The sequence below is a fragment of the Lytechinus variegatus genome, chromosome 13, assembly GCF_018143015.1.
Source record: "Lytechinus variegatus isolate NC3 chromosome 13, Lvar_3.0, whole genome shotgun sequence".
Lineage (NCBI taxonomy): Eukaryota > Metazoa > Echinodermata > Echinoidea > Temnopleuroida > Toxopneustidae > Lytechinus > Lytechinus variegatus.
This window is the reverse complement of record NC_054752.1, coordinates 16,860,339-16,881,454: the sequence shown is the minus strand read 5'-3', so window position 1 is coordinate 16,881,454 and position 21,116 is coordinate 16,860,339. Positions and strand designations below refer to the sequence as shown.

Below are 21,116 nucleotides of genomic sequence, written 5' to 3'. Positions count from 1 at the left end.
AAGATATCTGGATGCCCTACATTTTGCTTCGAAAGGATACATTGTATATATTGCCTGAGTAGGTGACTTGGCTGAATTACAAGATCAGCGGTCTTCTCATTTTTTTGTCGAAAGACCCCTTGATTTTTACAAACTTGGCTCAGTCTCCTGTGGACGTCGAGATGGATGGTCTTGTTCAGGACCAACACTAGTCTACAAATGTAGACCCACATCTGCAGTGTGTGTACCTTAGCTGATTCAACGAGTCTGCATAGCAGACTAGGTCTACTGAGGCTGCAGACGTGGAATGGCTCACTACGCTCGCCCTTTCAGGCTGGTTTGCTTCGCAAACCAGTAGCAGATCCCACCTCACGAGCCATTCAGAGTCTGCATAGCAGACTAGACCAACACCGTGAAACCTACTACACTAACCCCAGATAACCCTTTATTTTTTTATGAAAACTAACAAATAATCGATGTATTGTCTGTTTTTGTTTCCTATGCAGATTTGATCACGTGATCATTTTCCACTCCGAATGACCGAAGCAGGATCAATGTTACCCGATTTCGCAATGGTTTCTTCTGAAGAAGAGTGTATTGCGTTGGCAAGCTCGTATAAAGAAACGAGTGAAGGTAAGCTATTAAATCCACTTTAATGAACCGAGCATACTACATCTTAAAGATGTCTCTTTGAGCATTTCATATCAATTCCCTCGTCGTCAACTCCTGGCAAATCGCCAAACAGGACTTTCTCCTCTCCTTGGGGAGCATTCCAACAATTTTTTTTTTAAGGAACACTGTAATAAACTTCCACATCCTATAGGGTACCCATTTTAATACTGAAGTCAGTTTCGCCAAAGTGTCGTAGGTAATGGGTCTTTGTCATGTCTATGCAAGGAAAAAATAGGGCGAAATGGGAATTTCCCTTCTTAGAGCTATTTCCTTAAACAATATAGCGATGGCGTAAATGTTGTTTTCCAAAATAAAAAAAAAATCCATGATTATCGCAGGAAATGTAAGCGTATAAAAAGTGGAAGAAATAAAATCAATAACTAATCCAGCATTGCTCCCATGTCGCCCCAAACGCAACTCGCCTGTCATATTCCGCCCTGTGGTGAAGGAATGCTAGACCGAGTTCCATATATGAACTTTGAAAAATCTAGGCTTTTTTTTCAAAAGAAAATTGTTCTGCACGGTCGTGACACTCCCAGCCTCAGGATTGGGATGGTAGTTTTCCATAGTTCTGGTGACTAGACACATGGCACCATGTTTCGATGCGAACCCACGGCACCTACATGTACGTCGCTCAGGGAAACGTTTACTGAATCTTACGCTTATCTTAGACAAAAATGAGCGGAATATAATCTTGGTAACAATATGTGGAATTGTTTTTTTTTATTATCGAAGTGCCTCAACTAATCATAATTTTTTTCATCTCCAACTCAACTGTTAATGTATATTTCACTAAAAATGACCTCATCCCTATCTTCATCACTGTCATCGTCGTTGTCGCCGTTTAAATACAACTTTATCACCTTTATCAGGAGCACGAGCTCTACCACTAACAACACCACTTCATTGTCAACATCATCATCATCGTCGTCATCTTTCTTGTCAGTATTGTCATAATCACCATTTCATCACAATTCAATTTATTAACATAATGCGTCTCATAAGTTTATTATGCCTTCAGTGCCGTCTATGCGAACATTTGGGTAATGCGAATTGTATTACTTATCAAGCAATCAATTTCTCGGGTTACCAAAGTTTGCAATTGATTAAAACTCTCATTTTTGTAGGTTCGTCTTGGAAAGCGCCATCAGGTTTAAACTTGATAGCCGCTTATGGCCATGAACAACCTTCAACCAGCCTGTAAAGATGATTAAATGTGCTTCCTCCAATACGCCCCGATATCATAAACAACGCATCGCGTTATTCATGATATTGCTGTACTTACTCAAATAATAGTTCACGTGAATTCGTGGCGTCTGCATGTGCTGCGGAGAGCTCTCTAAAAATTCAAAATGTCTCAAACAATCTGTATTCATAATTATATAACAGTAATATCACTTGCCACTTGTTAAACACTTGTCTTACATGTAGATGATTGTAAAATGAAATTTACATCGGCCCTTTTTTTTTGTTTTTTCCATTCTCTTTTTAGGAGAGTGCATTGAAGTAATAATACCCAACAAGCTCGCAGACAAATTTGACTAAGAACGGAAGGAGGGGGGGGGGGTGATTTTCTTTGCACTTGCCGCCTCATTTTATTTCCTAGTAAGTGTTGCGAGTTTCCCCATGTAATTTGGGACCCATCAGTTCATTATCGAGGAGGTACCGTATTAGCGTGAAACAATCTTCCGGCTTTTTATCATACCCATGCTTCAGAACTGTCTCCCCTGCTGCATTTTTCTGATTACCCTCACGACCACCACGAATCCTCTTTGAACCTAAACAATGCACACTAAACGGCTAAACCGACTCCAGACCGACAAAATCTATTATTTGCAAACCGCCGGTCGGTTGGTGCCAATGGGGAGATTTCGCATTTACGACGAAGACACTCTCTACAACACTTCCATTCTTCGGGAAATGTAATCAAAGTCACATTGGGGGAGCTGAGAGGCTTCTGTCGAAAGTTGGTGGACTGGGACAGCAGATCATCAGAAGACTTGCACCGGGCGAACAATTGCAAATATTTCTTTGTCCAAAGTCAAGAGATTCCGATGCTGTCCACCAACTTTCGACAAAATCATTTAAGCTCTCTATTGTGGTTTGACTTGCATTTCAAATACATTGTTGCGGTGTAGAGAATGTATCTCACGTGACAAACTCAAATTTTTGTTCGCCTGAATGTGTATAATATGCATGTGACGGAATTTATCGACTTTGTTTGGCGCCATTTGAATAATTTCTTTACTTAAACATGCTTTAAAAATAAGTCCGAGTCATAATTTCATAATACCCGTCGGTGCAGCCCTTGCAGTTATCATTTTCGTCTCCATCATTAACCCCCCCCCCCCAACACACACATTTACACACAATTTGCTGCCTCTGCCACCAAATGTACACAACTCATCCTTTAACTGTCGTCACTCTTTCCATCTATCCATTCATCCAGACCACACCACCAATCCCCTCCCTCGTTTTCCTCGTGATCACTAAATGCCATGCATCACATCAAGTTCATTGTAAAAACACAGCCTTTTACAAGCCATGTGCAGAATTAATACAATGCTACAGAAAAAAGGAGAAATATCCGCGCCCCTACCGCCCCACCCACTCACTCATCCACCGTGTCGATACACTTTCTCACCGGGTTCCGTAGTTCCTGTCTTGCACCGTTTCGTTCGACCGCCATCAAATCATTATCGAGAATGCATCATGTAGTTAGTTTAAAAGACAAGTCTGTGTAGCATGAGCATAATGAAAGTCCCCTCTGGATTGCAAGTGCCGATTCGTCTGTAAACACGTGTAATGAATGAGGAATTTTTGGTTAACGTTTGATAAACTATGTCATGTATGTAGTTGCAGCTGCCCAGTCTTGGATCATGGTACTTTGGAGCATTGTATAAAAACCTGAAAACGATTCCAGTGCACGTATAATTAGCGCCGTTGGGTTGGTGGGGACCTGCAGAACCAAAGGTGCAAAGAAATGCACTTCCGTAATTGTCACAAAGACTAATGATAGACAAAATGATCACCGTTGATAAATGTTAAGTAAAAAATATCGTTTTTAAGGCGATTACTTTTCAGAAGCGAAGCTTAAGAACGATATCGTTACACAAGCTCGCACGGAAAGAATTAACTTTATGGACGTTTGGCCAATCAGATTCTTAGTAAAGGAACCAGAGGCATGGTTCACCAGCACTATTAATTTGTTTTAATTGAGAAATGTACTTCTATTTTATTGACAAAATATACTTCTTTTGTCATGTCGTATAGTGGTTACGATTGGGGACATCGTGATCTAGTGGTTAAGATCATTGTCTTTCAATCAGTGGGATGTGGGTTCGAATCCCAGACAAGGCGTGTTTTTCTTCAGCAATAATTTTACCCACATCGTGCTGCACTCGGCCCAGGCGAGGTGAATGGGTACCTGGCAGGATTAATTCCTTGAACGCACCAAGCGCCTTCAACATCTGGAGCCAAAGCTAGGGTGATATATAGTGCGCCATTGAATAGACAACCTCCGCTTCATCATATTCCGAGCACGATCTCCATCTCGTGTCGTTCATCTATACCGAGGGACTTGAAGGAAATCATGAATGCTCCATACGCAATCTCCTACATTATCGTTCCATTAATGGGCCCGAGTTCATTCGGCGACATGTGTTTCAGGGATGTTCATAGAAAAAGAATCGCCCAAATTAAAGCCCCCCCCCCCTTTGCTCTTCTTTGGAAGTTGGTAATTTACTTCAATAACTCCATACATCTACTTGATTTGCTAGTTCAGCCTTGGACTGCCATACCCGAATAGAACTCCCAAGGATTTAAAAAGCGCGCGCGCGCCCTCTCCCGTTCAGGCTTACTACCCATGAACACCGCGCAATTAGCGTCCATCTTCCTCTTTTGCTTTCGGCAAGCCTACGGATCAGACGTGCTCAGATAAGTCTCCCAAATTTCAAATCTTTTTTGATCTTTGGTTTACTCTTTTTGCTTATCTTTGTGCATTCTCCCTTTTAATTTCAATCTCCCCATTTGTGTGTTAGATTGTGTTCAGGATTTACACCCGGCGCGACTTTTTAGCGTGTTTTTTTGTGACACTTATTTTGTTTTCCTAACGTTTGGGTTCTTCACGCTGAAACACGTTCCTCGGCGGTGGGTCCTTCGTACCCCCCCCCCCCCCCCCTCGTCGCGCCGCTTCGCTAGCGCGTTCGCGAGGCACCGGGTTTAATCTGCCTACGTGGCAGCAAACCTTCTCCTGCCACGGTCATTGTTCTTCATGTTCAAAGTGTGGTAGTTTTTAGTGCCGTTCTCTTGAATTATTTTCTAGACAACCTCTACACTTGTTGCAGTGGGTGTTCTTGTTATTCCCTTTACAGGTTGGGATCTACGACTCTGCTTTTTTCCTTTTCTTCCGGAATTGATTATTAAGATTTTCAATTGATTATTGATTGATTAATTCTTCAATTCCCTTTTCCTTCTGTTCTGAATAAATTTCTTGATCGATATTTTATTCACAGGTGGATCTTAACTCAATTCCTTTTTCCTTTCTGTTTGGATTAAATTTCTTGTTTGATAATTTATTCACAGACGGATCTTAAAACTCAATTCTTTCCTTCCTGTTCTGAATAAATTTCTTGATTGATTTTTTATTCACAGCCGGATCCTCAAGTTCTTTTCTTGTTCCTTTCTTCTCTGAATAATTTCTCTTGATTAAGATTTTATTCACAGACGGAACTTAAAACCCCCTCTTTTTCACTACAGGGAGTTTTTAATTAGACTTAAGCGATTTCGTCTGGGTTGATTGGCTATTCAACCCCCCCAAAAAAAAAAAAAAAAAAAAAATTTTTTTGCAGGTGGGGTCTTCTTCTTGTTAGAAATTCTTTTTGTTTCTGACCTCTCCCGGAATTGTTTCTTCCTTCAATTCCCTCTCCCCTCCTAGTCTTATAGTTTTTATTTCGACAGGCGGGCTCTACGATTCTTCTTTGAGGTTCTTTTCTGTGTCGTTCCTCCTCTTGAAATCGTTATTAGAGACGTTCCCCCCTTCCTCCTGTTCTGTTTTCTTTACCTTTCCACAGGAGGTTACGTTTTTTCTCTTGGAAATTATCGTAAAAGTTCTCAATCCCTTTTATCCGATTCTATACAGGTGTTCTAAGAACCTTACAGGTAGATATCTAAACTATTATTAGGTTCTTCTCCCTCCCTACCCTTCCCCTTTTGAATTGTTCTGTTTACCCAAACAAACTTCTTATAGGAGGAGAGTAAGACCACTCCGGTCTCCCAAGCGAGATCTTGGTAAAAAAAAAAAAAAAAAAAAATTCTTGTTCTTTTCTTTTTTCAGGGTAGAGAGAGGCACCGATGAGCGGGACTAACACAGCCCCAGAGGACCCGGTGTCCCCCACGGGGATCGCCCCGCTTGCAAGTGTTCAGAATTCGACCGCCTCCACCGGCGGCGGTGAGTATGAGGGTGCGTCGTTCAGCATTCCGAATTTGCGGTCGGATGCTAAGAGTAGGAAGGCCGAGACTGTGGCGCCACGGTCTCGGACAAAGAAAAAAGTGGTAGCCAAGGCTTCCAAGCCTAAACTAGGTCCTGCCGCCGCAGCACCCAAAGGGCTATGCGACCCACCGGCTACCGGGTCACCAGAAGTCCGGGGGGAGAGTGCGGTTCTCTCCCCCCGGCACAGGTCAGGATCTCTGCCGTATAAGTCGTCCTCCGTTGACAGCATCGGGAGAGATCGCCCAGCCCCTGACGCGAGAGGCGTCACACATCAGACTGTGACCACAATCTGACCCCGTCAGATTCGGGTGATTTTTCGTTGTTGGCGGCCGCCCTGCCAGGGGCGGCAAATCGTAAGAGATCACCCGCGCCTCTTGTGCCTTCTTCTGCTCCGGCCACGCCGGCGGAGCCCGCAAGAAAGAAGAAGAAGAAGAGGTCTAAGGAGAGGTCGGCCAGCCCTGCTGCCAGGGGCATTCCTCCTTCAGACCCTTGTGTCGGTGGTCAGATGTCACAGCTATTCACGCTGCTGTATTCTGCCTTCGAGCGGTGCGGGTTCGCCCCACCCTCGACCTCTACTCACTCCGCTGGTGCCCCCGAGCATCATGCGAGACAAGTGAGAGATAACCACCAGACACCCGGGGAATCCTCGAGCGATTCGGTTGAATCTCTCGAGTCCACCACCCCGACGCATACGGGACGCCCTTGCCTCCCGGAGAGCCGACCGAGAGGCCGTATGGCCCCCGCGGCTCTAGGAGCCCCTCCAGGGGAGGAAACTTGTCATGACATCCTCCCCGATCAGAACGAGCGAGACTCCCCTTACGAGGAGTCTCTCGAAGGCGAGGATAACCCTCCCACGGCCGACTCCGCAGTAAGCGCCCAGGCGCTACTGGAGAAGTATCTGCCCCACATCTACCCTCCGAGCGGGGGTATCGATGAAGAAGGGGAGTCCTTATTTTTTGCCCCGCCGCTTCAGGCGTCGAAAGGCATTAGATTAACCAAGGACTTCAAGTCGGCCTTTGAGAATGCTGCCGCTCTAGCCAGCTCCCCACTGGTTAAGAACAAAGGGCAGAAGTCTTATGGAAGACAGTTTACCTTTGTCCAGGAGGACCAAGAAGCATTTTTCTTGCCCAAATCATTCTCACCAGAACTCGATCGTATCGGGGCGAGATTGGGGACCCGTTTTTCCGCCAACCAGCACAACTCGTCGGAAAAAACAGGAGGTAGCATATGAGCGTCAAACCCGCTCGGCCCTTCGCCTGACGGCGTACCTCGGGGCCCTAATGGCTCTCAGAGCCCAATCGCCTGAGTTGGGAGTGTCGGACGGTGACGCGGTCGCCTTAGATGAAGCGTTACTTTCTCTGATTGGCGACTTATGGATGCACTTATCCTTTTCTGCGTCCCTCGTAACCAATGCTCGGCGGGAGAAGGCGCTCAGCAAACTCGGCATCCCGCCCAAGGAAATCGCTAACTTCCTCCCAGGCATCCCCCAAAGCAACAAGTTCCTCTTCGGGGGCGCAGCGGCCTCCCTCCTCAAGGAGGAGGTCGACGGTCGCAAGCAGGCGTCAGAGCTTATTAAGGAGCTCAGACCCAAGCGCCCGGCGGCTCCCACGACGAGGAAGCCTCCAGCTCCGAGGGCGCAAGCCCACCCCCGCTCTGCTGCTGCCCGGAGACGCCGGGCTCCAGCACCGCCGCCTCGTAACTTCCAAGTCTCTCGAGACCAGCGAGAAGCCAGAGGCAGGGGCAGGGGAAGAGGGGGGCGACCCAATTCGAAGGCGCCGCCCAAACCGAAGCAGTCGGTTTGACATGCTGCCCCGAGCGCTGGGCAAGGTAGGCGGGCGTCTCCGCCATTTCCTCCCGGCTTGGGAGGAAATCACGGAAGACGCATATATCTTATCCGTCGTGCGAGACGGCTTCTTTATAGAAACAGAAGCCTTCCCGCACGGCGCGATTCGCATCGCCTCACCGCCTTCCTCCACCCTCCACCATCAGTACATTGCGGCCGAAATCGCCGCACTGGTGGAGAAGGACGCAATAGAGAGGGTGACAGACAACCCCAATCTTTGTCTATCCCCGATCTTCGTCATTCCCAAGCGCTCGGGCAAATTGAGAATGATTCTCAACATGAAGAGAATCAATACATTCATTCCGACCGAACATTTCCGGATGGAAACGTTAGCCACGATCCTCCCCTCACTGGAGGCGGCGGACTTGGCAGTGTCCCTGGATTTACGCGACGCGTACTTCCACATTCCCATCCACCCAGCCTCACGAGACCTGCTGGGTTTTCAATTCGACGGCGTGACTTACCGATTCCGGGCCCTCCCGTTCGGGCTAAGACCGGCGCCCCGAGTGTTTACACGCATAGTCACCACCGTGGCAGCCTATTTGAGAAACCAAGGCCTGCGACTCTTCGTCTATCTAGACGACTGGCTTCTTGTCGCAGACTCAGAGGTAAAGTTACAAGCTCACCTCTCCTTGCTACTACGGGTGACTCAGAACCTCGGGTTCATAATCAACTGGGAGAAATCGGAGCTCACTCCTTCCCGCGTCCCCACGTATTTGGGCGCGAGGATAGATATACCAAACCAGCTCGCACGGCCCAGCCCAGAGAGGGTGCGGTCGATCACGTCTCTCGCCCGCTCCCTAAGGGGGCGCAGTCACGTGAGAGCCCGCGTCTGGCTTCAGTTACTAGGCTATATGGCCAGCTTAGTAGACATAATGCAAGATTGTCGTCTCTATATGAGGCCCTTCCAAAGACACCTTCTCCGCTACTACAGCCCCGGAGTAGACTCACTGCATTCTCGGATTCCCTTACCACTGGCTATCCGTCGCAGTTTAGCGCCCTGGACTCGCCCAGCATTCGTGGCTCAGGGAAAGCCACTACAGACTCCCCTCCCGTCAGCCTCATTGACCACCGACGCCTCGCTCTCCGGTTGGGGAGGCCACTGCGAGGGGGAGATGGTGTCCGGAGATTGGGCTTATCCAGGCGCCCTCCCTCACATCAATGTGTTGGAAATGCAAGCGGTGTCCAACGCTCTTCGCCACTTTCAGCACAAGCTAATCGGGCGGACAGTGCTGGTCCGCACGGACAACAGGTCTGTGGCAGCCTACATAAACAGACAAGGGGGCACACGGTCGAATTCTCTCGACGCGTTGGCTGCGGGTCTCTGGAAGTGGTGTCGTGCAACGGAGATTGTCCCGATCGCCTCGTACATACCGGGCAGGGACAATCTCATAGCCGACTTCCTCTCTCGGGGGCGGTGCCTCCCCTCCGAGTGGGCACTAAACCCAGAGATCTTCAGGTCGATTCTCCACCGCTGGGGACCGCTGGACATCGACCTGTTCGCAACAGCGCTGAATCGGAAGCTCCCAGTCTTCTGCTCTCGAGTAAACGAGATGGAAGCGTCACATCTCGATGCTTTCTCAATGAACTGGGGACGTCAGAGGTGCTATGCCTTCCCGCCTTTCTCCCTGATCCCGCAGGTCCTCCGGAAGGTGAAGGCGGACAGGGCGTGGGTACTTCTCATAGCACCCAACTGGCCGGGAAGGGCGTGGTTCCCCCAACTACTGGAATTATTAGTGGGGGATCCTCTCACTCTACCTCCGACAAGTCAGCTAGTTTCCCAGCCCCTCTCGGGAATCAGGCATCCGCGGCCGGAGTCACTACACTTGACTGCGTGGCCGCTCTCGGGGAGGATGCCCGGGCCCTAGGTCTGTCGGATCGGGCAGCCAAGTTTGTCTCGGAAAGCAGGCGTGCTTCCACGTTGGGCTTATACAACTCCAGACTTGGCATCTTTTCAGAGTGGTGCAATCAACGCTCACTCGATCCTCGCTCTGCTTCGATTGCGTCGATCGCAGATTTTCTGGTTGACCTTTTTGATAAAGGCAAAGCGATCGCAACTATCAGGGGCTATCGGTCCGCGATTGCAGCGACGCACCACGGTTTCGCGGATGGTTCTTCTGTATCTAACTCGTCAGTCATTACGGATTTATTAAAATCCTTTTTTGTGAAGCGGCCACCAGTCAAATCTTTAGCCCCGTCGTGGAGTTTGCCTGCAGTTCTTAAGGCCCTTGCAAAACCGCCCTTTGAGCCCCTAGCGGAGGCTTCTCTCCATAACTTAGCCATCAAAACAGCGTTTTTAATGGCTATCGCTTCGGGCCAAAGGCGAAGTTCTCTCCATGCCCTGTGTGTTTCCCCGGGACACATTCGCTGGGAGAGACGGGGTGTTAGGTTAATTCCGACCCCCTCGTTCATCGCAAAGAATCAAACTATGTCGTCTGGTTCAGTTGAAATCTTCCTGGCCCCTCTGTCTAGTTTTTCATCTATTTCAGAGGATAGATTGTGGTGTCCCGTGAGGGCGTTGAAGTGGTACTTGGATCGCACCAAATCGTCTAGGAGTTCAGATCAATTATTCGTAATTTCACGTGAACCCTTCTCAGCGGCATCCCGCGACACCATCTCTAGATGGATTGTTGAGGCCATCAACTCAGCGGGCGCGGGTGCTTTGTTATCGGATACAACCAGGCCTAAGGCCCATGACACTAGGGGCATTAGTTCGTCATGGGCCCTTTTCCAGGGCATTCCCTCGAGGACATCTTGAGAGCCGCCTTTTGGCGCTCATCTAACTCCTTCACTTCGTTCTACTTGAAGGACATTCCGTCCAGTGAGGCGAGATTTGCTGCTTCGGCGCTTAAAGCAGCTGCGGCTTTTTCCCCCTCTCCCTAATTTTCGTGTTTCCTTTGGTGTTTAAATTTTCGGGCTTACATTTGAAAACATGCCTCCCTACGGGTTGAGTCCGTGCTGGTCTAGCAAATCAAGTAGATGTATGGAGTTATTGAAGTAAATTATGAAAATACTTACCTGATTTTCTTATTTACGAGATAACTCATACATCTACTTGATACCCTCCCACCGACCCTCCGCCTTGCGTAGCAACATGTTTCAACGTATGGGCTTGCAAAAGTTGAGGAAGATGGACGCTAATTGCGCGGTGTTCATGGGTAGTAAGCCTGAACGGGAGAGGGCGCGCGCGCGCTTTTTAAATCCTTGGGAGTTCTATTCGGGTATGGCAGTCCAGAAGGCTGAACTAGCAAATCAAGTAGATGTATGAGTTATCTCGTAAATAAGAAAATCAGGTAAGTATTTTCATAATCGCGACTCTGACCGGGAAAGTGGCAATTTAGACTCCCACTTTTCCTGCTCTTACATTGATATAAAGATAGTTAATTCATTTTGTGATTAGTAATTTGAAGATGTCTCCTTTATAGACACTTGCTGGTCATTCGCTGTATACCTTTAAACTCGTTGGATGTTGGACGGACCCTTCAATTCGAATCCATGTTCTAGCATACAGACCACCAAAGTGTGCCTTTGTAAATACTTCCTGTCTTACTGGACACAGATTAGGTTCGATTCATGATAAACACACTCACACAATCCAACAAGTGATCAATGTCCCTGCTGGAATAAACACGATTTTCACACTGTATAAACACACTAACACAAAGTTTAACTGCCTTTTTTAATAATATGACCTCTTCGTGAACCACATCCTCACACCGTCAATTGCATGAGTGTGAACACACTTTGAACACTCACGGACGAAGTGTCAGCACTGTGGACTTGTTTTCACACTGTTAATCAGCTGACTAATGTATACTTCCAGTCCTCATAGGTTATGTACAGGGACCATCTAACCGATTCCAGTAGTCAATGGGTTAAGAATTTAACAGTCGTTGGGAACATTAACACTTTCGAGGTGACTGTAATGTGGAATTATAGACACATTTTTTTTAATGATAATTTCAACATTAAGAATCATATCTTGATATACATGTAGTCCAATATGTGAAGATGTTGTGCACATTCTTTGTGTTGAAGTGTTCACAGTGTGAAAATGTATTCACACTGTTGTCATTTTAACAGTGTGAATCGATTTTGTCCATAGTCCATTATGTGAACACACTGTGAACACCTACACTCTCGGGCGGTCCAAAGTGTGATACTGCATTTACACTGTATGTCCACTATTTTGAACACACAATATACACCCGCTCAGAAGAGGTTCCGCAGTCAGACAGTGTTGAATTGTCTTCTCACTGTTAAAGGGCAAGTCCACCCCAACAAAAACTTGATTTGATAAAAAGAGAAAAAATCAACAAGCATAACACTGAAAATTTCATCAAAATCGGATGTAAAATAAGAGAGTTATGACATTTTTATGGAAGCTTATAAAGTGCCACCCAGATGTTGAGATAGTTATCTTGGAAAATCGACATCTTGCAAGCAAAAAGACCAGATGACAAGATCCCGGATCTCATCATGTCCACATCTTTAAGAAGAGATGATCAAATGAAAAGATCCCAGATCTCATCATGTCTTGTCAGATGACAAGATCCGGGATCTTGTTATCTGATCATCTCTTCTAAAAGATGTCGACATGAGATCCAGGATCTTGTCATCTGATCATCTCTTCTTAAAGATGTCGACATGAGATCCGGGATCTTGTCATCTGATCATCTCTTCTGAAAGATGTGGACATGATGAGATCTGGGATCTCGTCATCTGATCTTTTGCTATCATGATGTCGACTTCCCAAGATAATTATCTCAACATCTCGGTGGCGCTTTTAAGCTTCCATACACTTTAAAGTTTAGCTTCATTTCACAAAACAGTTATATGCTCATCTCAGTCGGTATGCAAATGAGGGAAGTGATGACATCCCTCACTCACTATTTCTTTTGTATTTTATTATATTAAATATGAAATATTTTTATTTTCTCGTCATTGTCATGTGAAATGAAATTTCATTCCTCCCTGAACACGTGGAATTCCATTATCTTTAACATTTTGTGCTTCAGGCAAGGAGATCCTAATCATCAAATTCGTAAAAAATGAGATATTGTATATTTCAAACAATAAAAGACAAAAGAAATAGTGAGGGAGTGACATCATCGACTCTCTCATATAGATGTAACTGGCTCGTTCATATAACTATTTTGTTAGAAATAAGCGAAACTTTGAAATGTCATAACTTTCTGATTTTACATATGATTTTGATGAAATTTTCAGCATTGTGCTTGTCTATTTTTTCTCTATTGATTCAAATCAACATTTTTCTGAGGTGGACTTGACCTTTAAATTTGAGCGTTTTGATACAAAGTCCGCACTGAACATACTGTGAACACACTGAAAACGCAACTTGAACTTAATCTGAAATGAGAAATTACACAATTACTCTTAGTTTTCACAATCATGTCCACTGCTGACGTCCCCAATGCTTTTCTTAATCTTAATGATAAGGTGACATTTCAATTCATTTCTGATATTCCTTTAATATAATGCACTTTTACAGCATAGGGATGCAACACTACCTGATATTATGATAGCGTATAACATTATTGTAAACGTTATTCTGAACTTTGACATTAGAAGACAAACTGTATGCTAGGTGATGTGATTCCGTGCCATGAAGTTGTAAACGATATGCGCCGAATGTTCCGTGAACTAATGTAGAGAATGATATCTGGTGTTGACCTTCAACCTCTGGTATATGTTGGAAATGTGGACAGACACCTGCTGCACTTTGGAATAGATTCTGTTATATACATGGTGCTGACACGAAGCGCAAAATCTTTACCATGTTTACCGTACTTGTGTCAAGGTACATGTAGGTGTTTGTTCGGTGACACGACAATTGCTCCTGCGACATTTGATCCGTTCATCGTATCTCAGATGGCATAGGGAAAGAGTTAGAATTGCAATAGAGTCTTGGTTCAGAACAATGTAAAGATAATGGTTAGGGTTTAATTAGTTATGGAGGCTAGATTTTATGTATTGGCTTAACGTGCAGATTTCACCATCTGAGCAATTGTCGCCGGAGCAAATGTCATGTTCATTGTCGTCACATTTTCGTTATCGCCCTCTCTCGATCATCCACATCTATTATACTTCTCACTCGATCTTCCTCTTTCTCACATACACACACACCCCTTCCTTCTCTCAATATTTCCCTTTCTTCCTTTCTTCATGGAGGTTTACCAGTTTATTTTTTTTCCTTTTATCTTCCCACCTCTTCATTCGTCTGCATGTATTATTCTAATTATTCCAACCACACACTCTCTATAAAATGAAGAAGAGCTAACATTTTACCTAGTAATCACACTCCTCTCCGAGTGAGTCCATTCGGAGCGAGCTGTGCCTTAATGAATAGAGCAGTATAGCTCATTCTAGAGTGAACTATGCATCATGTTAGATATTTCATTCCAGACAGAATAAAATCCACTCTCAAATGATGAAAATCTTACTCCAAAAGGAGTGGCATCGTCGACTCACTCCGAGAGGAGTGTGATTGGAACATAGAGGTGGAGAAATAAGTTTTAATTTATCCAGCTATATGGATTGGAACCAGATCAGCTGTTTTAAATTTATAGAATAAAGTAAGTTCTCCTAGTTTTCCTTGGGCTTCATATATATCCAGGGGCGGAAATCTCTCCCAAAAGGTAGGGGGACAAGGGTCTGGAAAATTTGACAAGCAAAAAAAAAGGTCATCTCGTCCGAAAACGCACGTTTTATTCACATTTTGAGTGATATATTTCTTAGCATCACCAAAGACCCAAAATAGTAGGGGGACATTTGATATTGTGTCCCCCCTACTATTTTGAGTAGGGGGACACGTCCCCTGTCCCCCCTGGGATTTCCGCCTTTTTATATACCTCTCCGTCTTCTATGTTATTTATTTCCATTAATTCATCTAGTCCCAATTTCACTCTTTTCTCAATCCATTGACCTCTTGGTTTCCCTTTGTTTTGTATGTACATCGGCTGATATAAATGCATTGCAACGAATCCATGAATATGACGTAAACATGCAAGTATCCAAACTCCAAATCATACGTCTGATTGATTCGAACCTGTTATGGCAGAATGTAATTTAAGCAATATACAAATCTACCAAATCTCTATTTGATTGCCATGTCAAAATCTATTGACAGAAATGAGTAATTGTGGCTTTGAGAAATCAATTAAGGACGACCTCACCAATCCATAGGCTCAGAAGAAAGAAGGACATGGTCAGGCAAATAAAGAAAATCTACTTTCCGATAATCCGTCACAACATACTGCATTTGTACCATACAATAACTTGGTTGTTAGAACTCGTACATAAGGCTGCAGTCACTTAGATGAAGCAGAGTCCAGAGCCCATCAAAGCTATAGCATCATTTCCAATGATACGCCATTGGTCGATTTAGAGTTGGCTTGGTTAGTGTGACTGTACCTAAATGAAATTATCTTTAGATCTGGATCCCGTTTCCAAAAAGATTTGTTATAATAACAGTGCATAATTTCTAAAAACCAATTTACTTTCAGCCAATCGGTTTAGCTGATCCGTTGCTGCAGTAGGTCCATGGCTGACTTCAGTAGCTTATAACTGTTATTACAAAATTGTTATTATAGCAAGTTTTATGACATGGACCCTTGGATATTCAGAAATGCTCTACCAATATTGCATGAGGATATGATAAATGTCATTGATTTGATACTATCATGATGGATGTGTGAACATTTCGGTATTGCAACGGGTTTACAGAAACAATAGTGTTGTAATATCGTTCCATTTATTTTGATGAGGCTGCAGCGATCTCTGTCAATTTAAGCCAGGGAATATATCGAAGATGTTTAAGGAAATTGACGAGATTTTGCAGTCACGAGGAGATCCCTGGGGAATTTTACAGGGTGTGTGTTGCTTGGGAAATTAGAGTATCAAATGATTTCGACAAGATGATCATATTTTGTAAATCCGCGAAAGGTTAGTATATAGAATTATTCATTCTTTAAAACCAATTTTATTTGCTGGCGCCTAGGACGCGCTCAGGACAGTAGTTTTGTTCATTACCTTGTTTTACAATCGTTGTATTTTGATATCACCATGCTCTTTTCCATTACTTCTATAGGAACTATTTTTTTTAGTATCATCGTCGTTTTCCTCTATTAGAGTTATCGTGCACTACTGAATACTAATGAATTGTCATTGTTTCGTATTTGTAATCGTGTGTTTTGACCTCTTCTTCTTCTTTTTCTGCTTCTTCATGTATTTAATTTCCCGAGCAACGGACCTTGCATAATTCCCAGTGATCTGCAAAATCTCGTAAATTTCCTTAAGCATATTCAATATATTCCCTGGCTTATTTTGACAGCAATCGCTACAACCTCATCAAAATAAATGCAGTAATATTACAACACTAAATATTTATGTCTTTATGTAATATTTCTGTTTAATTTAATTATTTAATTTTGTTTATTTTATCTATTTTTGTATAAGATCTTGCATGTTATTATATTCTGTAAACATGTTTATTTCAGCCAACGGCTGCCAATCATGTATTGCCAAAAATCATTACTATTCTATTCTTATTCCCTTTTCTCATTCTCCTTTCTCTTATTATTCTTCTTCTTCTTCATGACCTTGACCCCTTTTCACTACTTATTCTCCTTCTCCCCGTCTAACTCCTCCCTTTTTTTTAAATATGAATCGGTTAAAATTGTAGGCCTATATGGATAACCCAAAGTGACATTGTATTGGTTGTTATAGGGGAAAATAGCTTTTTCATCACCTAGTTGTATTAATGCAACGAACTTCATCATGCAGGGTGCTCTATGTGTTACTTATATGAACAGATGAAGTGACAGGGGGTGACTTGGTTCTGAGGAGGTCTTTACTGCATTAAGTATATAGTTGATAAGTCGTAAACGTTGGGACGGGACAAATCACAGACACCCACATCGACTCACCAATAAATAATAACGCGTTCACCATAAACATGATAAATATTGAAAAAAAAATAATATACACTGCAAAAGCTGTGGTGTTAAATCTGACACCAATTGGTGTTAATAGAGGACCACACCCTGAGGTGTTAAATAACACCCTAGAGATTGAACATAACACCAAAGAGTGTAAATGTAACAACCATAGGTGTAGTAGTAACAAACATAGGTGTTGTAATAACACCTATATGTGTAAAACTAACACCACCAATTTAACACCGCTGTAAAATAACTGGTGTGGTCCTCTATGCACACCAGTTAACACCACATTTTTTGCTGTGTAGGGTCTGCCCTTTCTAATGCGTGGTTCAGTGTCATTTTAATGCTTGATTTGTTAGAGTTGTCACATTATTTTGATTAAACCACATTATTTTACCTCCCGCTGGTTTTATCTTCATTTTCCCTGTTTATTATCGATCAAGATCATAGGGTGAGGAGAAATAAACGCAATAAATGTTATTGCTCTTTGGTTCATGCACTGTTGGGACTGTCGTGGACATGGCCCTCGGAATCCGGGGTGCTGGGGGTGCCTCAGTTTTTCATAGGCAGCACTCCCTGGTATTCTGGTAGGTGTGTCACGTTTCCGAAATGTACGGAAAACGACCAACATTGTCTGTTTAAACGTTTTTTGCTAGTCAAAATTGTATTGGACATAAACTACCTTCATTTTGTAGCAAAACCCTTTTTTTGGGGGGGGGCTTGTCAATTTTTGGTGACCAAAACGACATTCCTTTTCTAAATGAAAACTTTTTTCCTTTTCTTCTCTTTTTTTTGCTCGTCCATTTTACTTCAGCAACCCCAGAAAAAAAAATGTTCCATCGGTCGTGAACAATTAAGGTTTTGGGGAGGGGAGTGGTTTTGTGTTTAAATTCGAATGGCTTAGAAACGCATTTTATTTTTAAATAAAACGTTATTTCGTCGATATTTTTTTTATTCAATCAATATCCGAATTAATATATTGTTCTATATAATTCAACGAGAAAAAGGGGGTGAATGACCCCTGAGGAGCCCTTCTGACATCCATCTATGTTTCGAAGCTATCTATTAGACGTATCTTCGTGTGGGTGAGTCGGGCTATGTAGTAATGTTACTCAGATATCGTAAACATTATCATAAATCATGCATCACTGTCCTACAACCTCTTGTATATTGAATTATGATGAATGATACCAGATCATTCCTTATTCATTCCCTTCTCCGTTTTGGGTGTTATCCCCATTTTTTCGTCAAAAAGAGTTTGTGCTGCATGCCTTTGCGTCCATAACTAATCCGTGGGAGGGAGGGAGGGGAGTCTCGAATTCTCTGTGACCATATTTCATCTTTTAATGGTTTTGCTCTAGGATATGGTGGCTAAACCTGACAGTGTTCTCTTTAAACATTCCGGTGATCTAAAAAGTTGTTGGAACATTTTGTCAGAACCCGGGAGCCGTCATTGCACATGAATCAACGTTGTAGTCTATTTCATGTTCAGAGCTGTGTGACATTGCATTGTAAACATACCTTGTGAAGTGTTTCCCCCCACCATAATGTAAACCCGTAGACATTCTTGCAAACATCGCTAGAATGTTTGAAACAACAAGCAATCGGGATATATGTTTCGGATATAACGCTGTTGTTTTTTATTTAAAGATTAAAACCAGTTTCTCTGTTAATGCGTGTCATTATTTTCATGCTACCAAATTCGCATTTTTTAAAGAAAAAATGACAAATATGTACCTTGATAATAAGATTGGTATTGCTTTGGAAAGAGTATCATTGATTTTTACATCGCTGCCAGTAGAAAGGTAAAATAGAAGAGTAAGAGCCGCGATGTGATTAAATTTGGCATTACACGTACGGAAACACGGCACGTGAATGCACGGTCGTGAATGTCTGTAACATTGACTGAGGCCAATAATGAAAAAGAAATAATTCCTATTAATGCCCATTTACAGTAAAAAAAACATTGCTTAAATCATTCCTCTTCGCCCGCTCATTGACACAAAACTTTATCGAACCGAAATTTAAAAGTGTGCCGACCAGAACTTGGAATGTTTCTTTGAGTCACTTGCAAAGAGGCAAAATTTGAAGATGTACATGTACGTACTAGCAAAATAATCACACAGCCTATTACTACTCGACGTTGATCCTTCGTGAGACGTTAGAGGCACCAGCGACATATAAATCATAAATGTATCCTATGACAATTATTAAGGACATTAAATCTGGCAGGCGGAAGTCATAAAAAAAATACCCGAGCGTATTATCGGCTTGATCGTGTTCGCGCCGTTACACTTCATTTATTAATTCATATTAATCTCAACTACAATATGAGTACCAGGGTTGATAAAGAAATTTAAGGATCGGTTAGACATCCTTGGACTGGAAACATTAACATTTCGTGGGATTTTACAGGATAGTGGGACCTAAGTGAGCCCTAGAATTCCTTTCACTCAGATGCATTGAACCTTACGCGGTGAGCGGGAAGGGTTGCAACCCCCCTTCGTTCTCCGAATTTTGTACAGTAAGATGGTCGCCTCCCGATGATGGACCAATGAAGTCCCTCGAACCACCGCATCCCAAGTAGATATATCAGGAGCGCCATCTCATAATATTTTAAGAGAATATTGACTGCGTCGCGGGATGAAATTAAATATTTCCTGACTTCAAAACAAGACCTATGGTACTTTTTTTAAATATAGAAGAATACATGATGAAGAAACGCCCTACTTCGGTCGTGGACTAGCCTGCCGAGGTGCCGTTTCAATTACCGGCAAAACCCGAGACGACTTTTGCTTGATTAGGCATAATGTAAGAATATTGAGACTGTTCCGTCCGATTGAAAAGTGCCTGGTGACATCACCAGGAAAGAATATCATCCTTCAGGATCCATTTTGGCTTTTCTAATAGAGTTTTTCTTCAGATATTGCGTGTACTTAAGGTCCACTCCTGGCATTGGATTTTTATTGGGTTGAGTGGACAATAAAACCTACGCTGATTCGGCCGTGTCCATTGGCATCATATCAACTTGAACGTAAACGAGACGGGGGTGGGGTAGGGATGATGAGGCGAGGTCAGGGAGACTTGCGAATGCCGGCGCCGAGAGACGGGAAAGGGGACGGGATAAAATAAAGATACATGCCATCATTTATTTGAAAAAAGGGGAAGGTTATTGCACGAGGATGAGAAATGTGCGACTTGATAGAAGATGGAAAGGTGCATGGATAGGGGGAACTAGGAATTGAGCACAGGGAATTCAGAGTTTTAAAAGGGCGACGAACATGACGAAAGGAACCCGGGGATCAATCTGCCAGTGATCGAGTAATTGAAGAGCAATGTTCAGCTGAGTTGCAATTTTAGGAAGATGTTCGTAGCCTCACGCATGAATTTACAAAACACTGGATCCTACCAAGCCAAATGTAATTCTCAGTTCAGAGAACATAATATCCAAGTTGTCGAATAATACTGTTTGGATAATTTTGTCAACATGCCAATACAACCTCAGAAAATACCGTTTAGGTTGCATTTTTTTTTTGTTTCATATTCCATTAGTGTGTAAAATTATGGTTACAGCCGGATTGGAGAAATTATATAAACTGGATAATGGGCTAAGTGGCAAAGAGACTATTGAACTTAACTCAAAAGCATCTGTTTAATATATTAAACAGGTTTTTAAAACATCAGGACTATTAAAAAACAAAGTTCTTTTGAAACTATTTTTAAATTATCAACATTTTAACTGTGTATGTATGGTTTAGTGCATGAACTACATGGATTAGACAATATTGGATCTTAAAACCAATCGGGCATTTTAGTCAAACCGATTTTAGACCGAGTGATAATCAACCACTCCATCCCCACTTTCATGAATCCATTTTCTTTTTATTTCACCTTCAATCAGGTTCACCATCATGCCTACCCGACTGGGACGGTGAGATATGCTGGCCCTTAACAACGGCTAGTCAAGAGGTCGAAATGGATTGTCCAGATAAACCATGGATAGATGCGTCAAGTAAGAGCCATTATAATTTATTATCATGATTAAAGAGATTTTGTAACTTTTAATATTGCTTATTAAAAACGTGATTGAAAAGAAAGCAACACAGTGTAGTTTTAGTGAATGATCATGATAGTGGTGGCATTGGTGATAACTCATTCTATTTTCAAA

At 43.2% G+C, this 21,116-nt stretch overlaps 1 protein-coding gene across 1 annotated transcript in view; it reads left to right on the top strand.

Annotated features, from left to right (window-relative positions):
• The first annotated feature begins 490 nt into the window (after window positions 1–490).
• Window positions 491–21,116, top strand: part of LOC121426144 (PDF receptor-like) — a 57,864-nt gene continuing 37,238 nt past the window's right edge. Inside the window, exons 1-2 of the mRNA XM_041622322.1 lie at window positions 491–612; window positions 20,850–20,960. Of these exons, the coding sequence (XP_041478256.1) occupies window positions 516–612; window positions 20,850–20,960 (208 nt within the window). The 5' untranslated portion in view covers window positions 491–515. The remainder of the gene's footprint in view (window positions 613–20,849; window positions 20,961–21,116) is intronic.